The following is a 21,013-nucleotide window of genomic DNA, read 5'->3' as shown; positions in this document are numbered from 1 at the left end:
TTATAGGAATTGCCATTGTAAGGAAAGGGTTATTTGATCCAGGCCTATCCTAACCATTAAATTAGTACTCAAATTATTCTTGAATGAGGCTGGCAGAAAGTACTCTATTAGGCTTCTGCCAAATTAGCTAACCTGAATAATATTTAATGTGAATGTTGCTTGTCTGTGTGAGATACCCATCCAGAGTTTGCTTAGGAATCTTTGCACAGCAAAAGCATAGATCATGCAAAAACACCCTATTTTTTTTCTTAACCACCTGCAATGTTAAGCCAAAAATCTCAAAAGAAGATACATGCCTTTTAAACTTTTCATTCAAGACTAGTCATATCTAAGTACATCAGCATTATGAAATTTTTCTTTAACATTTATTGACATCCTCAAAAATATTCTTATGGAGTATTTAATTTTGAAGGTACTTCATGTTAAGTATCACATTTCTACTCATATAAAGTTGATAAAAAATACAGCCATTCAGTCACTACTAGCTTACTAAATAGAAGCACCTGGTAAGCATGTAAACCTGCTGGATTATTGAAAAGAATTGTAGGTCCACGCCCCTTGTATTCACATTTATAGTCCATGTTCCATTGTACTAATGGCTAAACTCTTAATTGTTAAAGAAAAAATAAACCTGCTTAAAGGAAATAAAAAGCAGAAATAACAACCCCTTATTGAATAAAAAAAGTCTTTAAGAGATGAAAAGAAGCTAATAAGTCCAGGTAAAGAAGTATTTTTCATTATATTAATGTAATTGTAGAATATGATCTGCATGCTTGCACATGCATAGAGGCATAAAAAAACCGTGGTATGTGTAGGCAAAACTTACCTGCACTCACATAAAGTTGTTGTAGATGTGTGCAGCCTCATGTTTTTATTGGAAGGTATTTAAGAAAACCCTTCCTGTTAGTTAAACCTATTAATACAGCTTCTTTTCACATCTCTGAAATTCTGTGTGAGAAAGCTGGCAGTTAATCTTTGCCCTCCACATTTGTGACTTCTCAGTTGCAGTTCATAGCTAAGAAATCCCCTCAAAACACAGGCAGGCAAGCACACACAGACCAGCCTGGGGGAATGGGGAATGGCACCTTGGGGTTTTAAATTCATTCCTGTGCTCTGCCATAGCACCTGAATTGGTGTGATGGGTCAGGGGCTACTTGACTTGGCCTCAGCAGGAGTCTGAGGAGGCAGCTGAGCCTCCCGTTGCCCCTGGTGAGGATGTCCCACACGAGTTAGGGACTGCCAGTCGCCTGGGTGCTGGGTGGGTGAGATGCCATGCCAGTGGGGACGGAGGGCTCGCATAACCATGGGAATTGCTACAAGGAACTAGGGAAGAATTTTGGTTTTCTTTCCTGCAAGGCAGCACAGGAAGAGCAAGGCTGGCATTCGAACCCCCTGGGCTGGTTGGGCAGCTGCAGCCCCTGAAGCCAGTGCATGTAAATACATCTTCTGCTAGCAATGATGCAAAGAGCTTTCCACAATGAAAACAACTCAATGAAAAATAATCAACAGCAGAGTGTATGTGAAGAAAGCCTGACATTTCCGTCAGTGCCTGTGTATATGCAGTCAACACGAAAACCCTGCTAGATGACATGAGTGAAGATGTAGGCAGATAAACAAATTCACCCCAGCAGTAGTGCACACTGCATATTCCTTATGATAGCTATAGAAAAATATAGAAAAAGCACAACTGAGAAATCTGTCTTTAAGGGAAAATCTGACACTTTTTCAACGTTGATGAGCACATATAGATCTGTATATGTATCTCATCTGGTGACAGACCGCACACCTGCCTTTACCAGCCCCTGCCCAAAGGAGGAAATACAACACCCATCTGAAGGACGCTTTCCTTCCCAACCACGCGCTGTGGGGTGCAGAGGCTGGTAGGTATCACTAACCTTTAACTTGTCATAGCGCTCGCTTAAAGCTGCCACCTGATGGTCACGGTGCCGTCCAACTAGCTTGCACAAGGCACAGATCAGCTGGTCATCAGTCACGCAGTACATGTTAACCTTCTCGTCCTCGTGCTCCAAGCACATTAATCCCCTGATGTGAGAGTCTGGGATGGGCTCGATCAGCCGGTGGCCAGTGAAGGGCTTCTTGTTGGGGTGAGTGGCTTTCAGGCAGTCTTCGCAGTAGGAGACCTCACAGGTAACACAGGTCTTCACTGCCTCCTGGGCAGGGTCCTGGTCGCAGAACTGGCAGAGGACCTTCTCGCAGGACGACATGCTGTTGCTGTCAAAAGCCCGCTCCCGGCGGGTCTCGCTGGGGGAGTTGGGCCCGCTCACCGAGGCTTTCTGAAACCGGTCGATGATGTTCTGCAGGGTGACGTTGCGCTTGAGCCCCTCTAAGCCACGCTGGCTGAGGGTGATGACATAGCGGCAGGTGGGGCACTGGAAGGCGGTGATAGACTCCACCGGCTCGTTGGTGGCGCAGTGGGAGACGAGGATGCGGTGCGCGCAGTTGAAGCAGAGGCTGTGAGCGCAGGGCAGCAGCAGCGGGTCTTCAAACAGCTCCAGACAGATAGGGCAGGTCAGTTCCGACTCCAGTGTTTCCATCTTCAGGCAAAGCTTTCCTGTGGCGTCAGCGAAATCCAGGGAAGCTGATCAGCTATCTGGAAACACACGTAAAATTCGATTAGGCAAGAGAGAACATGAGGGGTCAACTGTGGGGGGTTGTCAGCTTTTGCTGCGGCTCCCAGTGCTATCAATCCACAACACCAAGCGGGAGAGCGATCTAAAGTTTTGAAACTGCACATGCACACATCAAGGTATTTAAAACTAGACTTTTTTTTTTTTTTCCCCTCCTTTTCCCTTTCCTTGTCTCTCTCTGTTCACTTAAGAATGCAAACCAAAAGCTTGTTCTTAATTGCTTTTGCTTTCTCTTTCTCTCTCATGTGATTGAGGAGAATGGAAGACGTTTCTGTGCATTGCTAAAAAACAACAAAATGATGACCTTCAAAGAACCTATTACAGTGAAACCAGATTTCTTCTGCAGATGCTGCTTTTGTCTTTGCTAATCTAATAGTAAAACTTCCTTAAAAACCTTCACTTTTGTATAGCATTGTGCAAGATCAGTCCAGAGTATACTAGCTAATAACTTTAAATCTAGCATTGTTAATACAGTTTCCCAGAATTATTTTCTGTGACTTATATTTTCATTTGCTATTACAGCAATAGTACAGCATTTAGAGTATACCTCATTGTTTACCTGTGCAAATATATACTTTAATATGTACAGGGAATCATGTGTCAAGGAAACCACATGATATTTTGACGTCTTTTATGTATATATTGTATATTATGATATATATTAATATATTGCTCCTGTGTATTTCAAGATCATATGAATAAAAATATGCACAAAAATATATTGCAAGCATGTTTTTGGTAAATATCTCCAAAGGACTCTATATTGTCCTAACTGAAATGCCCAAAGAGATATGGATGAAACAAACTATTAAACAGTAGTTTAGCCCAAATTTCTGATGATTCTAATCTACAAGAAGAGCCTCTAAAGAGGAAGACAATGAAATGTGTGATTTGCTCAGTATTTTGTGTGTGTATGCACATGTGCTTTTGTGTCAGTATTCTTTATTGCTAAAACTCAGGAACTAAGTGCTTGCTCTAGTGGCCTTATTAATCATCTGAAGTGGATTAGGAATCCATGACTTTTAGATGGAGGGCATGGGATTTTCTAGACAAGGCAGCTGCACACCTCTCTCAGAGATCAACTGAAATTTCATTTTGCTTCCTTTTCTGCATTCAGCATTACAGAGAGTGAATTTGAAAGCATCGCCCTATGCAGCTCTCCCTGCTGAAGCTCCCATCAGGGGCCCATCGCTGCTGCGAGCAGACAGGTCAGTGAAGCAGAAGCAAGAGCTATGCTTCACACTCACGGAGCTGTACCTCCTCACAGTATAATCTATTTAAGCTTTGTTGCTCATAACTGAAGACAGCTTCAGATGGCACAGCTGCATAGCCTTTACACTGTAAAGTCATTGTTCAGTTGTGTGAACCCTTGCCTCCTTCCCTGACCATGAAAAAACAGGGATGGACAAGAATCCCCCCAAACAAGTCTTGGTTCATTAAGGGTAAGGAGAGCTTGGGCTCATTAGCAGCCTTGGGAAACAAGTGTGTTTGAACCTCCTGTACTTTGTTATAATTAGAGTGCGGAGTGCAGTGACAGTGTCAGGAATGCTACCTACAATGCCAATAGGAACCTCAGGAAAATGGGAGAGTTCAGCAGATGGGGGCAAGGTTCAGAGTGCCTGTCAGTATCCAGCCCTGCTTGCTCTGTGGGAAGAGCAGCAAAAGGTATCTGTTCCAGAGATATGCTTGGAAATTAGGATACTTTGCCTCTTTGCACAAAAGCTCCCTTCTATTCTGCCAAGAAATGCAATCATTTAAAAAAGGCACTGACCCCGTCAAAAAATTTGCTTTCCAGTATCTTCTGTGATGCTGATATTACTTAAAATGAAGTTCAGTTTGCCAAAGATTAATTCATTTTATAACTATCCTTTTATAACTATTCTTCAGCTGCCATAATTATATGGTGCATCTGGTCAAAATTAAAGGACTGGCAATTTGATATAAGCAGGAAGATAACTTCCCTTCTCTCTCCTCAGCCATAGCCACACAGCACAGAAAAGATGAAAGCATTTTCTACAAATGAAGAACAGTTTGTCTTTCCTCCTCTTCACTCTTTGTATCACACAAGTCCCAGAAGATCAAAATCTCATTCACATTGTTTGAATCCCTTCCACACCACAACTGTATACTTCATCATCTGCTTATCCTGCAGGCTGAAAGCTGTACTGGAAATGGGAGAAGGGGATTTGGGGCTGGCAGTAGACAACATTTTAAGGCGGCAAACAGGCAAACTAAACATTGCTCGTCTCTTGGCAGTCTAGTGAAAACCTGCTGACCTCTCAGGTTTGCTTCTAAGGATTGTGTTGGGGATACGGGGCTTTCTTGAATGCTCTGCTTTCTGCACAAAATCCCTCCTGTTCCCTTGTGTGCCAAAATGTTTCATTCATTCAGTTTCCATCTCAAAGTATTTTTTTTTAACCAAAGTGTTTCCCATGTTACTCATTTAAAAGAGGGGTGAACAGATTAAACCAGCAGAAAATATTTGCATCACTGACTCATGGAAAGGTATTTAAATCATTGTCATGGCTCTATTAAACATCACCATACTAATCAATAACTAATTCTGATCTACCTGGCCTGACAGAGCAGCCACTTCTGAATAATGCTCTTTAGTAAGAGCAAGGGTGCCAAAGTCTAATCTTAGACTGCAAACTTCTTGGAATAGAAGCCAGTAAAAGCCTATCTTCCAAGGTAATCAAAGCTGATCACACTGATAGAAACAAACAACAGAAAAAGACTTTTCCCTCTTTTATTTTGCAGCTGCCAATACGTCAAAACATGGTGCATCTGGGATTGAATAATGAATACGTTAAGAGGCACTGAAGAGGGGCTGTATTTTCTATGTAATCCAATGATTGCTCTTTAATCAACTGAATTTCTGATTTGACTTTTAGGTTGGTGTCTGAAGTGCAGTGTGCAGCTGATCCAGATTTTTTCCAAACACACCAGCCTTAAAGTCTCGTATTTAGTAACTTGTTTTCTTGAGTGTGATAGAGAAATCATAGCAACAGTAAACTGGAAGATTAGGCAAACAATTATAATGCATGGTTTTAAAATGCACATGATTGTATTCCATAGTCAACATGGCCCATAAATAGAAAGCCACATAGACAGCCTCTAGGCACAGAAAGGAAAATTTAAAAAAGAGTTCATATTTTAAGATTTGCAAAAATATGGCATTTCTGTCAGAAAATTATACTATTATCAAAATGTCATTGGAATAAGAAGTACTGCTTTTCTAACGTTTATAGAAAAGATATCAAAGTAAAAGTTATCGAAAAAAAGACAAGTGCTATTTAAAAATGAATAATACACTTCAGTGACTTTGGAAGTGTGATATCTCCCTGGGACACAACAATTACTTCTGCATTATATGGTAAGCAATTAAGCCAATGAAATCTTGATCCCAGTGTAGTTCATGGTAAGACATCTACTAACCCTAGTGGAGTTAGCTTCTCTAAAGCACAACATTACTATTTTTGAAGGAGATATTAATGTTTTCAGTGGCACAGTAGAGCACACAAAGCTCTTCAGTGCTAAAGAGACGTGAGAAATGTGAAAACTAAATCTGAAATAGATAAATTTCAATATGTTAAGTGCCATCAGAGCTGAACAGATATAAAAAATAATCTGTCGAGCTGTTTCATAACTGAAGACAATGTTATGCAGCAAAAAAAGCTGTATTATATCTTCTGTTTGCTGTATACTTGTAAAATTACAGATCAGAGATACAACCAAAGTCAGCAGAAAACCATTATCACTGATCTTAATGAGACCCAAAAAATTGAAGTCTTAAAAATATACTTCCTAAGGGGGACATAAAATGTGCAGTTCATCACTCTTTAAAACATTATCATCTATACGAAAATATGGTGATGTGGTGGACCCGAAGTCAACCCATAGCTGACTGTAAGTTCAATCCTGATTTTTCATTGCTGGGGGTGTCAGCTTTATGAATGATCCTGACACCTTAAGTACAAAAATCAACATATAGAAGCAGCAGGACAAAAATATGAGAACATCTCTATATAGGGAGATTTCCATGAACCCGAATGGTAAGCATTTTCTCATTGAAAGCAACACCCTTCTATGTTTTGAAGAAATCACCTGCCTTTAGAAAAGTATTTCAAGCCACACTACTACATGAAGATGTTCTTACAGCAAATACCCATTTATGGCTAGAACTCTTTCTGCACTCAAATGACTACCAACAAATTGCAACTAATATCTAAATAAATCATTTTGCCAACCTCCTTGTGAAAAAGGCAAGTAATCCAGCAGATCCTTGTGATCCAGCAGCAATACCACAGGATATGGTGATGCTAAACTAATAAGATACTTCAAGAAGGCAAACAATTCTTTAAAGTTCAACCCAGGCAGTGTCTTTCATCTTATCTTGTCATGTTCAATGGTGAGGCAACTGATAACCTGTTGCAGGCTTTACTTTTAACTGTTTCTCATTGCTGTTATCCCAAAGATGTGACCAGCAGGACCAGGGAGATGACTGTCCCCCTCTACTCTGCCCTTGTGAGGCCCCACCTGGAGTGCTGCATCCAGGTCTGGGGTCCCCAGCACAAGAAGGATGTGGACCTGTTAGAATGGGTCCAGAGGAGGGCCACAAAGTTGGTCAGAGTGCTGGAGCACCTCTCCTATGAAGAAAGGCTGAGAGAGCTGGGGATGTTCAGCCTGAAGAAGAGAAGGGTTCGGGGTGACCTCATTGAAGATTTTCAGTACTTAAAAGGGTCTCATGACAAAGATGGAGAACAACTTTTTACTTGATCAGATAATGAAAGGACAGAGGGAATTGTTTTAAACTAAAAGAGGGAGATTTAGATAAAATGTCAGGAGGAAATTAGTCACTCAGAGGGTGGTGAGGCACTGGAACAGGTTGTCCAGAGAAGCTGTGGATGCCCCATCCCTGGAGGTGTTCAAGACCAGGTTGGCTGGGGCTTTGAGCAACCTGGTCTAGTGGGTGGCATCCCTTCCCATGGCAGGGGTTTGGAACTAGGTGAAGTAGGTCTCTTCCAAGCCAAGCTGTTCTATGATTCTATGAACGATCAGTAATATTGGTAATGATTTATATTTGTTCTACTAAGAAAGTAATGATAGTGTAATATTGCCAAAGAGCATTGTTCACTTTAACTCAGTACATTCAAGCTAAAACATGGTATTTCAGAAGTGTTAACATAATGTCTGAAGTAAAATGACTAAAATACAAAACTACACTTAAATATACACTTTTCAAAAATTGCAGTATGGTGAGGTCACTTTTAGTCAGAAAAGCACTACAAAATTCTCCCTGTGCAGACAGGATGAATAAATCTCTAACTATTAGAATAAATTTAGCTGACAGTGTTTTAGCATGCCACATGTTGCCTCCTGCTCTAGTTGTGTCCCATCCATTTTTATTCCAGCTGTTTCTACAACCTTCAGAGAAGGTGAGAAGAAAAGCTACCAGGAGTGAAAGAAACAGCAGTGGAAGACATCTTAAGAATATTCACTTTCCACCCTTGCTCCTAGCAGGGAAGTCACAGTATGATTTAAAGCTGTTTCAGTGAACTTTAAAATTGTAGTGACCTCTGTGACACTGAGGGAGGAAACAGAGTTGTATACCATTCTGCAAATCTGAAGCATCTTAGTAACAAATAGCACTGGGCAAAAGAGCAGGACAAGTGCCAAATTCCAGAATTATTTGATGTGTCATCTCACTGACAAAGTCGCAGCTTGTTGCATTTTGGTGAATTACGGCCATATTTCATCCAAGGAGGTTGGAATAACATCTTTTCCTAACAATATTTTCTAACAATCTGTTGCCTTAAAGCTACTACTGAATGCCTATTACAACAAGGCTATGTCAGCCCTGGTCTCATATATGGAAACTCATATATGGAAATGTTCATAAATGGACACAAGATTGCAAAATTGAAGATTGAACACTTGTAGATGACATGATTTTTCAGTTAGAGAATAAAATTTATTAAACTACCACTATATGAATATGAAATAAAATTTCATATGAAATATGAAAATCTGGGTTTGAAAGGTAATAAAATGTGTTATGCATGTATGTATGTGTGTATGTGTGCCTATATATCTTAGGGGTGTAGTAAAAGAAGAATTACAGTGCGCGCGCACAGTCTTCCTGAATGAACTATGGCAAGTGCTTAAACAGTCTACTATCATAATACACAGCTGCAGCTTTCAAAGCAGCAGTATTTTTCTGTTAAGTGCACTATAAAAGGAAAATTTTAAATTTACGTTCCTGTCATAAAATCTGGCATGGGCAATAAAAAAAACACTTGCAATTTTTTCTGTTAGCTCTGAAACAAAAAGCAAGAAAATGTTCTATTTGCCATTTTCTATCCCACTTTAGGATATACACAAAATTGTCTTGGGAACAACTGCTCCTTCCAACAAATGAATCTGATTGCTTTCCATCACATTCAATAAACATTTCAAATGTGATTAAATCAATGGGCTGCTTCATAGCCCAGTTTTTCTCAAGTCCGTTACTGCTTTTACTTTCTGCATCACAGACACTGAAGCCTCCAAGTAACTTATGATATTAGTAGTTTTCAACAGCACAGCTAGTGAGATGTTCATCTAAGTATTGTTAATTTGTGTAAGTAGAGTATAGGGGGCTAATAATAAAAAATCAGAATTTTTCATTTAAAAATGTTTAATGAAAATTTCTGTAGCACTAAAGCAGACAAGCTGCATGCACCCTCAAACATGGAAATACTTTTTTTTTCACTTTTTTTTTTTTTTTTTTTAATCAAAACAGTGCAAATAAATAAATATTCAAAGGATAACACCTGTTCATCAACCCCTGGTATGCAAAAACAAATACACAGCATAAAAGAAAATGGCTAGTTCATCCTACTCATATATTTTCACTCACAAGAGTGATTAGTTGCCTTGTCTACAAGTAAGTTACGTGCAATATTTCCACGTTGTTGAGATTGTTGTTTGCAGCATTTAAATGATATTAATGCAGCAAAAGAACATCTGCCATGCTGTTTGTCGTGATGCAAAGTCTTGACAACATCCCTCTCTGGTTGAACCATATGCTAGTAACAGAATATATTTTCAAAAAAAACAAATCCTACATGTTATTCAGTGAGATAAATATCTCACTGAATTAAGGTCTTTGGCACAACATCACATATTCATTCTCATGGGAGCTCAAACAACAACTGAGCCTCAAAAGATATATGCAAGAAAAAAGAATAAAAATAAAAAAGGCCGTGCCTTATAAATCCTGAAGCAATCAGTATTTATATTGATTTAATATTATCTATAATGATTTTATATTGTAATGATTATATTAATATTATAATGATTATAATGATTTAATATTATCTATAATGCTATATTAAATACAATATCACAAATGTGCATATACCTATACTAGGGTATATCTGGAATGCTTTTTTACCTTTATTTTTTATATCACAATTCTTATAGCTTTATGTTCTTTAGACACAAAAATGCTTGAGGGAAATGAAAGCAAAGGATTGTTTAATCCTTAGCACATGTGGCTCAACATCACGTCTACTGGCATTAACAGTGATCTCCTAATAAACCTATGCCCGAAGATCTGTTCCAAAAACTGCTTCTCCAACTTAATTCACACCCTTCATTTGAGAAATTGGCACTTATTCTGGGGTTTATCACAGCAATACAACAAATGTTGAGGAAGTCAGTATAGACCTGGTACCACCAGTTTTCTCATGGCTCTGTTTGCACAGTAGAGCTGGCAATCTCTCACCTCTAGGAATTTCAGTTCTGTAAAGCCTAAGGTGCCAAGGTACTACCTGGGCTGTAGTGCAGATGATATAGCAACAGAAATAGCCAGAAATATTTCAGTACGTTCCTTCTAGTCATATGTGTTCACACACACTGATATGTGATTTAGTGCAGCTTGGAAATATCAGGGCCCTTAAGCTACTGCTATTTTTTTAGTGAAGGTTTTAGGATGGCTTCAAGAAATCATATCATTCTCTTTCCAGCAAGTTGTCCTATGAATTCTTTCCCTGCAGCTAAGTAAAGCGGGTCATAAATATGATTTAAATTCATGATCATCACCTCCATCTAGATAATGACATTAGATTATAAATTCCCATGGGAGAACCCCAAGGTCTGCTTTCTTATCAAAGACAGCCATTAAAACAGCAGCAAATAATGTCCCAGGAACTAAAACAGGTAAGAAATTGTGACCTTACCTGAGACACAGAAATCTGAATTTACACTAACTGCAAGCTGAGGGTATAAGGTGCACTTTTAACTGACTAAAGCGCCCAGTGTTTATGAAACTATCCCTATCACATTACATGCTACACTGCTAGCCTCTGACAGTCTTACTCTCTGTTCCTTATATGTGATCGTTTAAAAAAAAAAAACAACCAACCAACCAACAACAACAAAAAACAAACTCTAAAAGGGTTCTGACTTTTTTAAAAGAACAAACACACTGTCAGTGTTATATTCTGCACTTTTGCAAAGAGTACAAAGAGATTCTGGTGGCTGACTCCCCCTTACCTCACCCCCCATAACAAACAAACAAACAAACAAACAAAAGAAAAAAAAAAAAAAAACTACCATCCAACACCGAGTAGTTCCTTGCTCTAGTTGCATGCTTGCAGTACACTGTAATGCAGAAGATCAATGATGTATTTAAAAATCAAGATTGTAATCAGGTAATTAGAAGGGGAAATTAGCTGTGAACTGTGGGAGTGAGAAGAGGATAAGGAACAAATTATATCTGTGCTCTTAAGGTAATCTATTTTAGAGGACACATCTAGTTAGAAACCTCTCTGGTTGGTGCAGAAAGCACTCAGCTGAGGTTTCTTGGGTCCAGGAGTAACAAATGGGAACTGGCAAACATCACAAGGGCCCTCACCAGAGCCCCAGACCTTCTCCAAGAGGAATGGGGACACTTCCCAACCTACTGCTGCCACTGGGGCCACCATGAGCATGTTTCTACCACTCCACCCAGGAATACCAGGTTCCCATTCTGTTGGCAGAATGACCTTGGAAGCATTCTTTGCCCCTATAAACTGGAGCAGGAGTCTGCAAATACTTCATAGCAAATGACCAGTGGAAAAAATATTAGAAACCTGTTCCTCTCCCTCGTTGCCTAATGATCCTGAACACAAAGGATGATATTCATTTGAACTGGTCTCTGTTGGTTCTCATGGTAGTCACCAGAGAAAAATAGGCATCTCTAGAGGCACTTCATTTAAACAATTTTAAGTTATCTTTAAGATTAAATTACTTCCTAGATATACTTATTTTGTTCCAATTACATAAAGATCTTAGGGTAAGAAATTAAAACTACATCATCTAACAAGTAACAGTGTTCTTGAGCTTCAAAGAAGAAAATGGAGAATCTACAGCTCTGTTTTGTTAAAGAATATTCTTATGAACTCCACAATCACTTATTAGTCAAGTTTGCTTCCAAAAGTCTCTTCCAGCATGCCTCATTTCTATCATTTCTAATTTTCACAGAACTGAAAGGAGGTACAGAAAACTAAATTGACTTACAGGAGAATGATCACAAAATGGCCTGTTACTAGCTGATGTTACTGAACAGGGATTTTTCTGTTATTTGGATGGTTCTGGTCCCTGCTGCATGTGAAGGGTATGTGGACAGTTCCTGAGAAACAGAGGTGATGGGATCTGCACTCAGCAATCTTTAAGGCCAGCCTGCTTGGCATAGCAAACCTAACTTGAACTTAAATTTATTCATAATAGCTTGCCTTCTTATAGTGCAGATCATTACTCAGAGGCAACATCCTTGTTCTTCCTGTTCATTTTACAACTACCAATCCTGCTACAGTTCTTCATATCGAAAGCAGAGCAGGCTTCAAAGAGTTGAGGTACTTCCACTCACAGTACCAACTAGTGTTTTTACTACTTTATTAGTCCTCTCCTCAGGTTGGTTGAGTGTTATTGATTGGCAATATTAACCCAAATCACCCCAAAATGGACAGAATAGTGCATGACTAAAAGTTCTGACCCTGACACAATAGGATACCAAATGAAATGTTGAGATCAACTGAGAAGAGGATAAAAATGCTGTGCTGAGTGCAGTGGTTAATGAGAGCCTGCTGTCCTGCCCCCAAGACACTCAAGGATTTGGCAAACCAACATAGCCTGTTCAGTGAGGTACCACCTCCCACTCACAATGAGATGCAAAGTCAGACTTTATTCCTTGTTAATAAGGCCAAATCTCAAGAAGGTGGCAAGTTTCCACTTAACCTCTCTTGAGGACTTTTTAAGTCATGTCAGCTGGTGCTTTTTGCAAAGAACCAGTAGTGCTTTATTGTTTGCCAGAGGCACACCCATTTCTGTTTTATTTCTTGAGAAAGTATTACTTAACAGAAACATACGCATACTACAATAAATCCTTGTGATCTCAAATATTTTCTTCTATGCATTAACAACTTTTAAGGATGTTTTCCTTTACGGTCTATTTAAAGACCTAAGACAAACTAATCACTAAATGCAACCACATAATCTTGCCTCACAGGTCTTTAGTAACCACTCTGTGGCAAAACTTCATTGCTTCAAGATAAGAAATTCAGAGCAGCAAAGGGCTAATTGTATCAGTAATGTAATTTGCAGCTTAGGAACCAAAGTAGTGAATAGTACTAGTTCTTTTTAAACCCTATTGATGACCAGAGAGGTGCTCTGGGATTTGAAGTAAATTAAGAAACAAGATAACACCAGTTTCTAATCCAGCTTAGTAAAGTGATAAGAATAAATGATCCAATTTACTTATACTTCACTTGATAAGAACCAGGAGTCACAGGTGGTAGTTGGTTTGTACAGCTCTTCTCCTGTGCTCAGAGAGCTCCTGATCTTGGGAATGGCATTGCCAAGTAGCATTATGAAATTAACAAAAATGTTTTTCCACTATAAGGCTATTGGCTGAATGTTCTGCCAAACATGGTCAGACATGCACATACACACACATGAAGAGTATCCACTGACTATTGGTGGTTGGGGTATTTTACTTGACATCCTCAAATTTATTGTCCTGAAAATAGTCTTTTGAATATCCTAAGAGAGAGCAGGAAAGATCAACCAATATGAACAATCACTTCTGAACAACTGTATCAATACCCCAGACAGGTCTCTTACCAAAACATTCCTAATGTCACTCAGAAAATAGATTATTAGGTTTTAAGATAGTATGGAAAGAGAAAACAATAGCTTAATTACATCCCTTTGAGACCCTACTCATCCACAACACATGAAGTCTCACAGATTATCCAAAAAAAATAGAATAAATCGTCTGTCTCCTGTCAGTTATCAACTAAGTCACCATTACTGCAATAAAGAGAGTAGCACCCTTGCAAGAATTATTGGCATGTTTCTGCACCACCTCCAGTCTCAAGCTTTTTTTTTTTTTTCCGCCTTTTTTTTTTTTTTTTTTTTCCCCAGGAGCTTGCTAACTATCCAATTTAATACTTACCTGACTGTGAGCTTATCTTGTTCTCAGAAAATTGCTCAGTTTGAAATACTGAGCTGGGAAAATCATACAAGTTCTCTACCTGTAGGCTATATTTGCTTCTGATTCCTCCAAATGAGTGGTGCATTTTGTAGCCCTTTGAACTTATGTATAAAATAACTGTGGTGACCAGACTATCACTCTAAGTATACTAGTGCTAAAAAGCACATCCTTTGAAAAAAACACATTCTCTAGGCCATCATAGGTTTATGTTATATAACTTCATCAGTTAGAAATAAATAAATGGGATTTGAAAGACTTTGCTTAAGGAGTGGAGCAGACTTCAGGGAATTACTGCATTTTTTTCATTCTTCTCATGTAAACATGTATCTCAGCCTTCCTCTGTTACTTTTAAAACAGAATTATAATGTTCCAGATGTTGTTAACAGTATGAACATGCCAGTGCTCCCTTTAGCTCTCTTATTAGTTTCATGACAACAAGACAACAACAAACCCTCATTTGAAAACACAAGATGACAAATACTCACTGCTAAAAGTTCCCCTTTTCTCCCCTGAGTTTCCAGTACTGAAAACAAAATTTGTCACAGCAACAGACCAAAACTCCACTCCTCCCTTATGACTGCTAAACACCTTCAAAAACATTTCCCAAATTACTTGCAATGGCAAGCCCCCCCATGCCGGTATTGGCTGGCAAGAAGCCACTACATGGGTACCCACCGCTGCATCCCGCCCTTCTCCTCCTCCTGGCCGGGGCATGGCTGTGGAGACAGGGACTGTAATGACCCCTCGGATGGTGCTGGCAGCTCAGTGGCAACAGCTGCCTCCGTCCCAGCAATCCTGTCCCGGTGCTGCCTGCCTCCTTCACTGCGAGGCAGCCGTGGTCAGAGCACAACAGGAAAGCCTCCCCTACAATTGCAGGAAAACCCGCTCCACCTAACCGCCTCCGCCAGCCAGCCAGCCGCCCTTCTTGCTGGGCTGGAACTGAAATACCTGCTTTCTCTCTCCAGACCCAGCCCAAAGAGGGGTAGGAGGCTGGGAGGAGTGGGTCCTCTTGTGGGGCACCCCAATGTCCTGCCTGGTGGCTGTGGGATGGCACTGCCAGGCAGCCTAGCCTAAGACAAGCTCAGCCCCGGAAGAAATTAATCCAGCACAGAGTGATGAGGGAGTGGCAGCACCCGGGCCATGACAGGAGACCCATCTGGGCTGCCCAAACCTGCCACATGCAGAATGAGGATTTCAGAAAGGGGTATTTATTGCTTTCTCCAAATACTTTTTAAAAACTTGATGACAGTTCATCAGGAGTCAGCCAAAATAGGGGAGGTCTGAAAGAGCACAGTGCCCAAGACTCCATGGAGTCCCCGTTTTCTGAAATTTAGCAGGTGAAATGCAAGATAATAGATGTCACTCAATTTTTATTTATTTTTTTTTTTTAACTAAACTTGCACACAAGCAGCAAAATGCATCGGAAAGCTACAAATGCTTCAGCAAAGTGCCCTGGAAGAATCCTGACTGAAGTCACACCAGACATTTGGTCTCCAATAAAGGTGTTAAAAATTCATGCAAAGTGGAAACAGCAGGAAAGAATTGCTTCCTTGTGTTCTCTGCTTTTCATGTTGCAATGCCTTCTTTAATACAGTGGTAACACGGCAAAGTGAAACAAAACATACCTCAGATGTCTGAACATAAGGATGCAAACCCACATCATCTTTGGTCTTTCTTCCGTGGTTGAGCCAGCACTTTGTTCTCATTGAAACAATAAACAACTGTTGTGATTATTTAATTTCCTATCCATTTCATTTCCTTGAAACAATGGACTGGAGTCCTCACATGTGCACACCCTTCATAAGGTTTTTTAAAGGTTTCTTCTGGCAGCGTTGGTTAGCATGCATGTGGAATGACAGCTTGTAACTGAAGAAATGAGCATGCAGAAAGAAGACAGATGTGCAGAGGGATTGCCATTATTGCAACTCTTTTTCATTATATTAAATGTCCGTGGGTAATCTATAGGCAAGTCAAGTTATAACCAGCCCAGCAGGGGCCATAGCGTAAGTCCGAGACGGAAGGATTTTAGATTCCTCAGCTCGTATCCTATTCTTGAGCTTTCATTAAATGGCAGCATGCAGTTCCTTTGGACTGTCCCTCCAGCCCTGCTGGCTCACTCATCCAGGCACATTTGAGATAAATCAGTGTGAAGATCAACTTTATTGGCAGGTGCTGCCCTGCTGCTCTTCACATTATAGTAAGCCTAAGCTTTTCATGCCCTTTGCCTGTAGACAACCAGCCACAGTCTGAAAGTTTCAATAAATAAATAGCTTTTTGTAGTCAAATCTTCTAAACAATCACAAAACTGATGCCAAACAGTTCCAATAATCTTAATTCTACTGATACTCCTACCTTGATTTCTGCATGTCTGCTTTTTCAGTTTGAGGGTACCATCGCATATGTTTTAATAAATAACCCAGGAAGAGCTTCCAAAGCATATCTGAGTGTCTCTATATGATGGTGTGTCTATGAAGGGTTCAGTGCATTTCTCATATCGCATACATAAGTATGCACACACACATGTGCAAGTAAACCATTATTGGTTAAATCCCATAGCCTGAAATACTCCTGCTTGTGCCACTGGCTATGCTAGCTTGTTCTAGTTAGCATTTAGTAGTCTTAACTTAAAATGCAGCTGAGAAAAATCCACATCGTCTACCATACTAATCTCCCTTCTTCCACTTTCTTAATTCATGTCAAGTATAATATAGATGACTTTTAGCCTTCCTTTTTGCATTCATCTAATGAGATCTACAAAAGCCCCATCAGGCAAGTCTTTGGACATGGAGTTCAATTCTCATGCAGCAGAAAGACAGAGATATAGAACTGAATGTGATCAAATAATCACGAGATACCACCTTCAGGGACAGCTGTGCCTGTGCATGGTACCGACTAGGAGCTCTCATGAATCTTAGTAAAAAAAGCTTTAAGGTGTATCAGCCACCAATGCCCCCTTTCTGCTGAAAGTTTCCACTAGAAAAAATATGGTATCAGCACAACTGATTATCTGATCTCGGCAACTATCAAGCAACTTAGATGGGGCACAAAACTCTATTCCAGCTTCATTACTGAAATTCACTGAAACACAAACATCCAGTACTGTTTTTTTGTGGGGTCCAGTTATCCTGTTGATAACTCAGACATAAATAACTTCATAAAAATAGCTGGATTTGAAAATTGTTTCAGATGTTTTTTTAAGAAAGCCAGAAAGTGAGATTTTTATTTGTTTGTTTGTGTCCTAATACACAATCTCAGAAACCTTGTTTTTGCCACTTTGCCATCTACCTTACATGAAAGAATTCTCTATGCCACTCATTTCAAATGCGGAAGAGAAATACAAGATTCTTTAAAAGCTCAAGTACTTATGGAATTGTATTTAATCTTATTTCCACGGGCAATGGATATATATTTTTAGATTGGCAGGTAATGCTTGCCAGGCACCAAACAGTTGATACTCCAATCAGTCCCCTGTACGTGCTATGCAAATACCATAGCATAGTATAACGAGATCAAAATAGAGATCTGTTCTAATATTAACAATTAAAACAAATATGCAAATATGTTTGCAGTTCATCACTTTATCAAAGACAAGCAAGAGAGCAGACTCATGAATTACTTATGCTATACAGCTAATCATAGGATTTTCTGATGAAGAAAAATAATAATAATGGATTGTATGATAATAATGCATCTCCATTCTTTCTTGTCTTGTTATATTCTCAGCTAGCACAAAGGGGCTGATCTGCAAGACATTTGCATCTCTTTCTTTTGCTGAGCAGTGCCAAAGTTAGAGCAGCCTCATTGCTGTTCTGAACAACACAACAGAGGTGTAGGGCTCTCCTCCCCTGGGCAAGTACCTTCAGTACATTATTGCTTAATCCTGCCCACATATCACTGCCCACCACAAATATAACAAATGGAGAAAGTATAGATGCTTCCAACATTTATTTAGTATTTGGACCTTGTGATTCTCTTTGCATATGAAGAGCATAGAAGGAAGAAAAAGGCAACTTAGCTTTTTGGAAAAAATAAAAAATGTCATGTCAGCAAGAACAACTCATGTGAGTTTGAACAGCTTCTTAATATGAAACTATTTCATATGATACCAATGCACTAATTCTTCTTCAAATGGTTGTTTTAATATTAATTGCTCTTTGAGCTATAAAACCCATTTGCTGTCTCATGGATAGAAAACTTGAGACAATGATGAGTGAGTCTGTGCAGGTATGCCATTTGCCCCCTAATGTTTCATCTGCATTTTATAATGGTATTTAAATATTCTTTGAATCTGGCCCAATAAACCGTACTATAAATGACCCATTCATCATTAACATCCTCTGGAGGAAATCAAACCCTAATTTCAGTAGCAGCATGTGATCCTGGAACAATTTGTGCCTCACTGGAGGAGAAACATGTAGTACTTGATTCATATTAGATGAATAGATTAAGAATGGCACCATCAAATATCAAATTTCCCATATTGAGACAACATAGTATCTTTCTAAACTTCTTGCTTCCAATACACAGAATCTGCCTGTAATCTTAGGGGTAGGTGAGACAGGGAGATGTAAAAAGAAAAGCTACTCCCATCCCATTTCATTGCTACACAGAACTTGTTTTTAACATTCCCTTGTGATCACTGAAACCATTTGCTCAGTGCTGCTTGTTGGGTTTTGGATAGGGAAAGAAAAGATTAATTACTCTATTCCAAATTGTTAGATTAATGATACAGCACTGAAATCTAATCTGCCCCCATGAAGGACCCTGAGGGAGTGATCAGGGCAGGCTCATGGAGACATAACAAATTGGAGGATCAATTGGAAGACCATTTGGTCCAAGAAGATCAAATTGGTAAAGTAAGATTTAAAGACCATCAGTGTGCAAGTGTATGCTTATAAAACAAGAAGAAAAAAAAAAAAAAAAAGAAGAAGAAGAAGAAAGGAAAAAAAAAGGTATGAACTACCCCAGCCAAATCCACAAGAACTGGTTCTTTTTTTATGTCTACTGTCTTTTACTGCAGCATAGACCAAAGGCTTGTTTACCTGTCCAAACTCATCATACAGAAATGTTTTGTATCGAAAACATAAGAAAATTATATATGTATATATTTTGCTTCATTGCTTTGTTGTAAGCTACCTTTTAGCAGTATGATGCCAAATCAAACTTGATCTGGAACTTACTAAACATAAAACCTGAAGTTTCTAAAATACTCATCTGAAGTCAAAGCCTCTGCTACAGTATTTAAGAAAGGAATTAATCTTAAATGGCACAGAAGACAATGAGTTCTCCAATGCAGGTAACCTCAAAAGTTTGGGAGGTTTAGAGAGGTTTGACTCTGGGGCTGCTGACTATATCTAAATTGCTCATGGTGTTATAGTTTTACATATTATTTTTTTTTTCCAACATAAAAGGCAGATTATTCTCTTTAGTAGAGGTGCTTTACAAAGAGGATGTCTGATTACTCTTTACCTCTACATGTTCTTCTGATTCAAAAAACTGGAATGTGAATATCACGTCTAAAAACTCAAGATACACTGCTTGAGTCTGTTCATGTTTTTATATATTGGTCACAAGGAACTGTATTAGAAATTTGAATTTATATTCTTAAACACGGAAACAAATTTCTTAGTCTCAGTGGACAATTGTATGGTATTCATAAGTAGTAGTGCATATCTATACTTACAGTAATTAAAAATATATTTTAGCCTCAAACCCAGCTCTCCATTTTGCTGAAGGCAACAGGGATGCTTCAATGTTAAAACTGAAAGATAGGTTTCACGAAGAGCTCCAGAAGTACAGACTCAATGTTCATTAAGGAAGAATTAGCATTTCCATACCAAAATTGCTACATTTAATTAAAAGACAGAAAAAATCTGAATATCATGCCATCAGAAACTTAAATCTCATTTTGATTCTCTTTAAGAATTTTCTTTAACTGATATATACTTAGCTTCTTCATTCAACACCTGAACAAAATAGGTAGGTTAAGGTTGTTTTGGTCTTGTTTTTCAAACAATACATTATATACCTAATATTTGGATGCTATATCATTCTCTGAAAGAATTGCTGTTGAAAACTGCAAGTATTGAATCACATAACAGTTAGGTCAAAGTTCCCTTTTAATTCCATTTGACTCAAAATTCCTGAAAATTTGCAGAAAAGTGATCAAGATTGATAGGTACAAAACAATTTCATTAAACTTGATATAAACCACCATATGCTATCTTTACTCACTCAGACACTGTATGTTCACAGGCAGTCCGACTACATTTCTTTTTGCCATACATATTTCTAATACTCTATGCTTTGTTTTACAGAAATTAATGTAATGAGCAACTACAAAATATTTTGAAAGCATATAATTATCTAAAATTTGTGTGGTTATCAAACTATTACTTTAATTACAAACTTAGCACTGCATACTAGAATTTATTATTTGCATATTAATAAAATGTTCTTTCAAATGATTAGCACAATTTTAATAAATTTCTGACTTTCTCATTCACACGGACACATGCGAATTGCTGCTGAAACTTCATTTCTGTTTTCAACTGAGGCCATTGTTCTACAGCTTTCTTTGAAGGGGATATATTTCACTGAAAATAGTAATGGCAATCATGTTGCAAGGACTAAGAGACAGCATCAGGTACAATAATTTCCTGGGAATGCTAAATAAAGTACATAGATAAATATTTAGAGAATTAGAGACAAAGCAAATGTATGCTAATGAAATGATCTTTAGTCTCAAGGGTATATCTATTGTCTTCCAGGGATATTCCTGTATTCACTGCATCATTGTATTTTAAAATGAATGAGGACCATCAGCAATTTGAACTCAATAGCC

The 21,013-nt window shown here is 38.7% G+C and overlaps 1 protein-coding gene across 4 annotated transcripts in view; it reads right to left on the bottom strand.

The window, feature by feature from the left end:
• Positions 1 to 21,013, bottom strand: part of MID1 (midline 1) — a 238,236-nt gene that overhangs the window by 89,540 nt on the left and 127,683 nt on the right. For all 4 annotated transcript variants that reach the window (XM_032192990.1, XM_032192971.1, XM_032193000.1 and 1 more), the window contains exon 2: positions 1,896 to 2,611. In XM_032192990.1, the coding sequence (XP_032048881.1) occupies positions 1,896 to 2,555 (660 nt within the window). In that variant the 5' untranslated portion in view covers positions 2,556 to 2,611. The remainder of the gene's footprint in view (positions 1 to 1,895; positions 2,612 to 21,013) is intronic.

Source organism: Aythya fuligula, chromosome 1, assembly GCF_009819795.1.
Source record: "Aythya fuligula isolate bAytFul2 chromosome 1, bAytFul2.pri, whole genome shotgun sequence".
NCBI lineage: Eukaryota > Metazoa > Chordata > Aves > Anseriformes > Anatidae > Aythya > Aythya fuligula.
The sequence above is the reverse complement of the archived record's forward strand: the minus strand, read 5'-3'. Positions and strand labels throughout refer to the sequence as shown.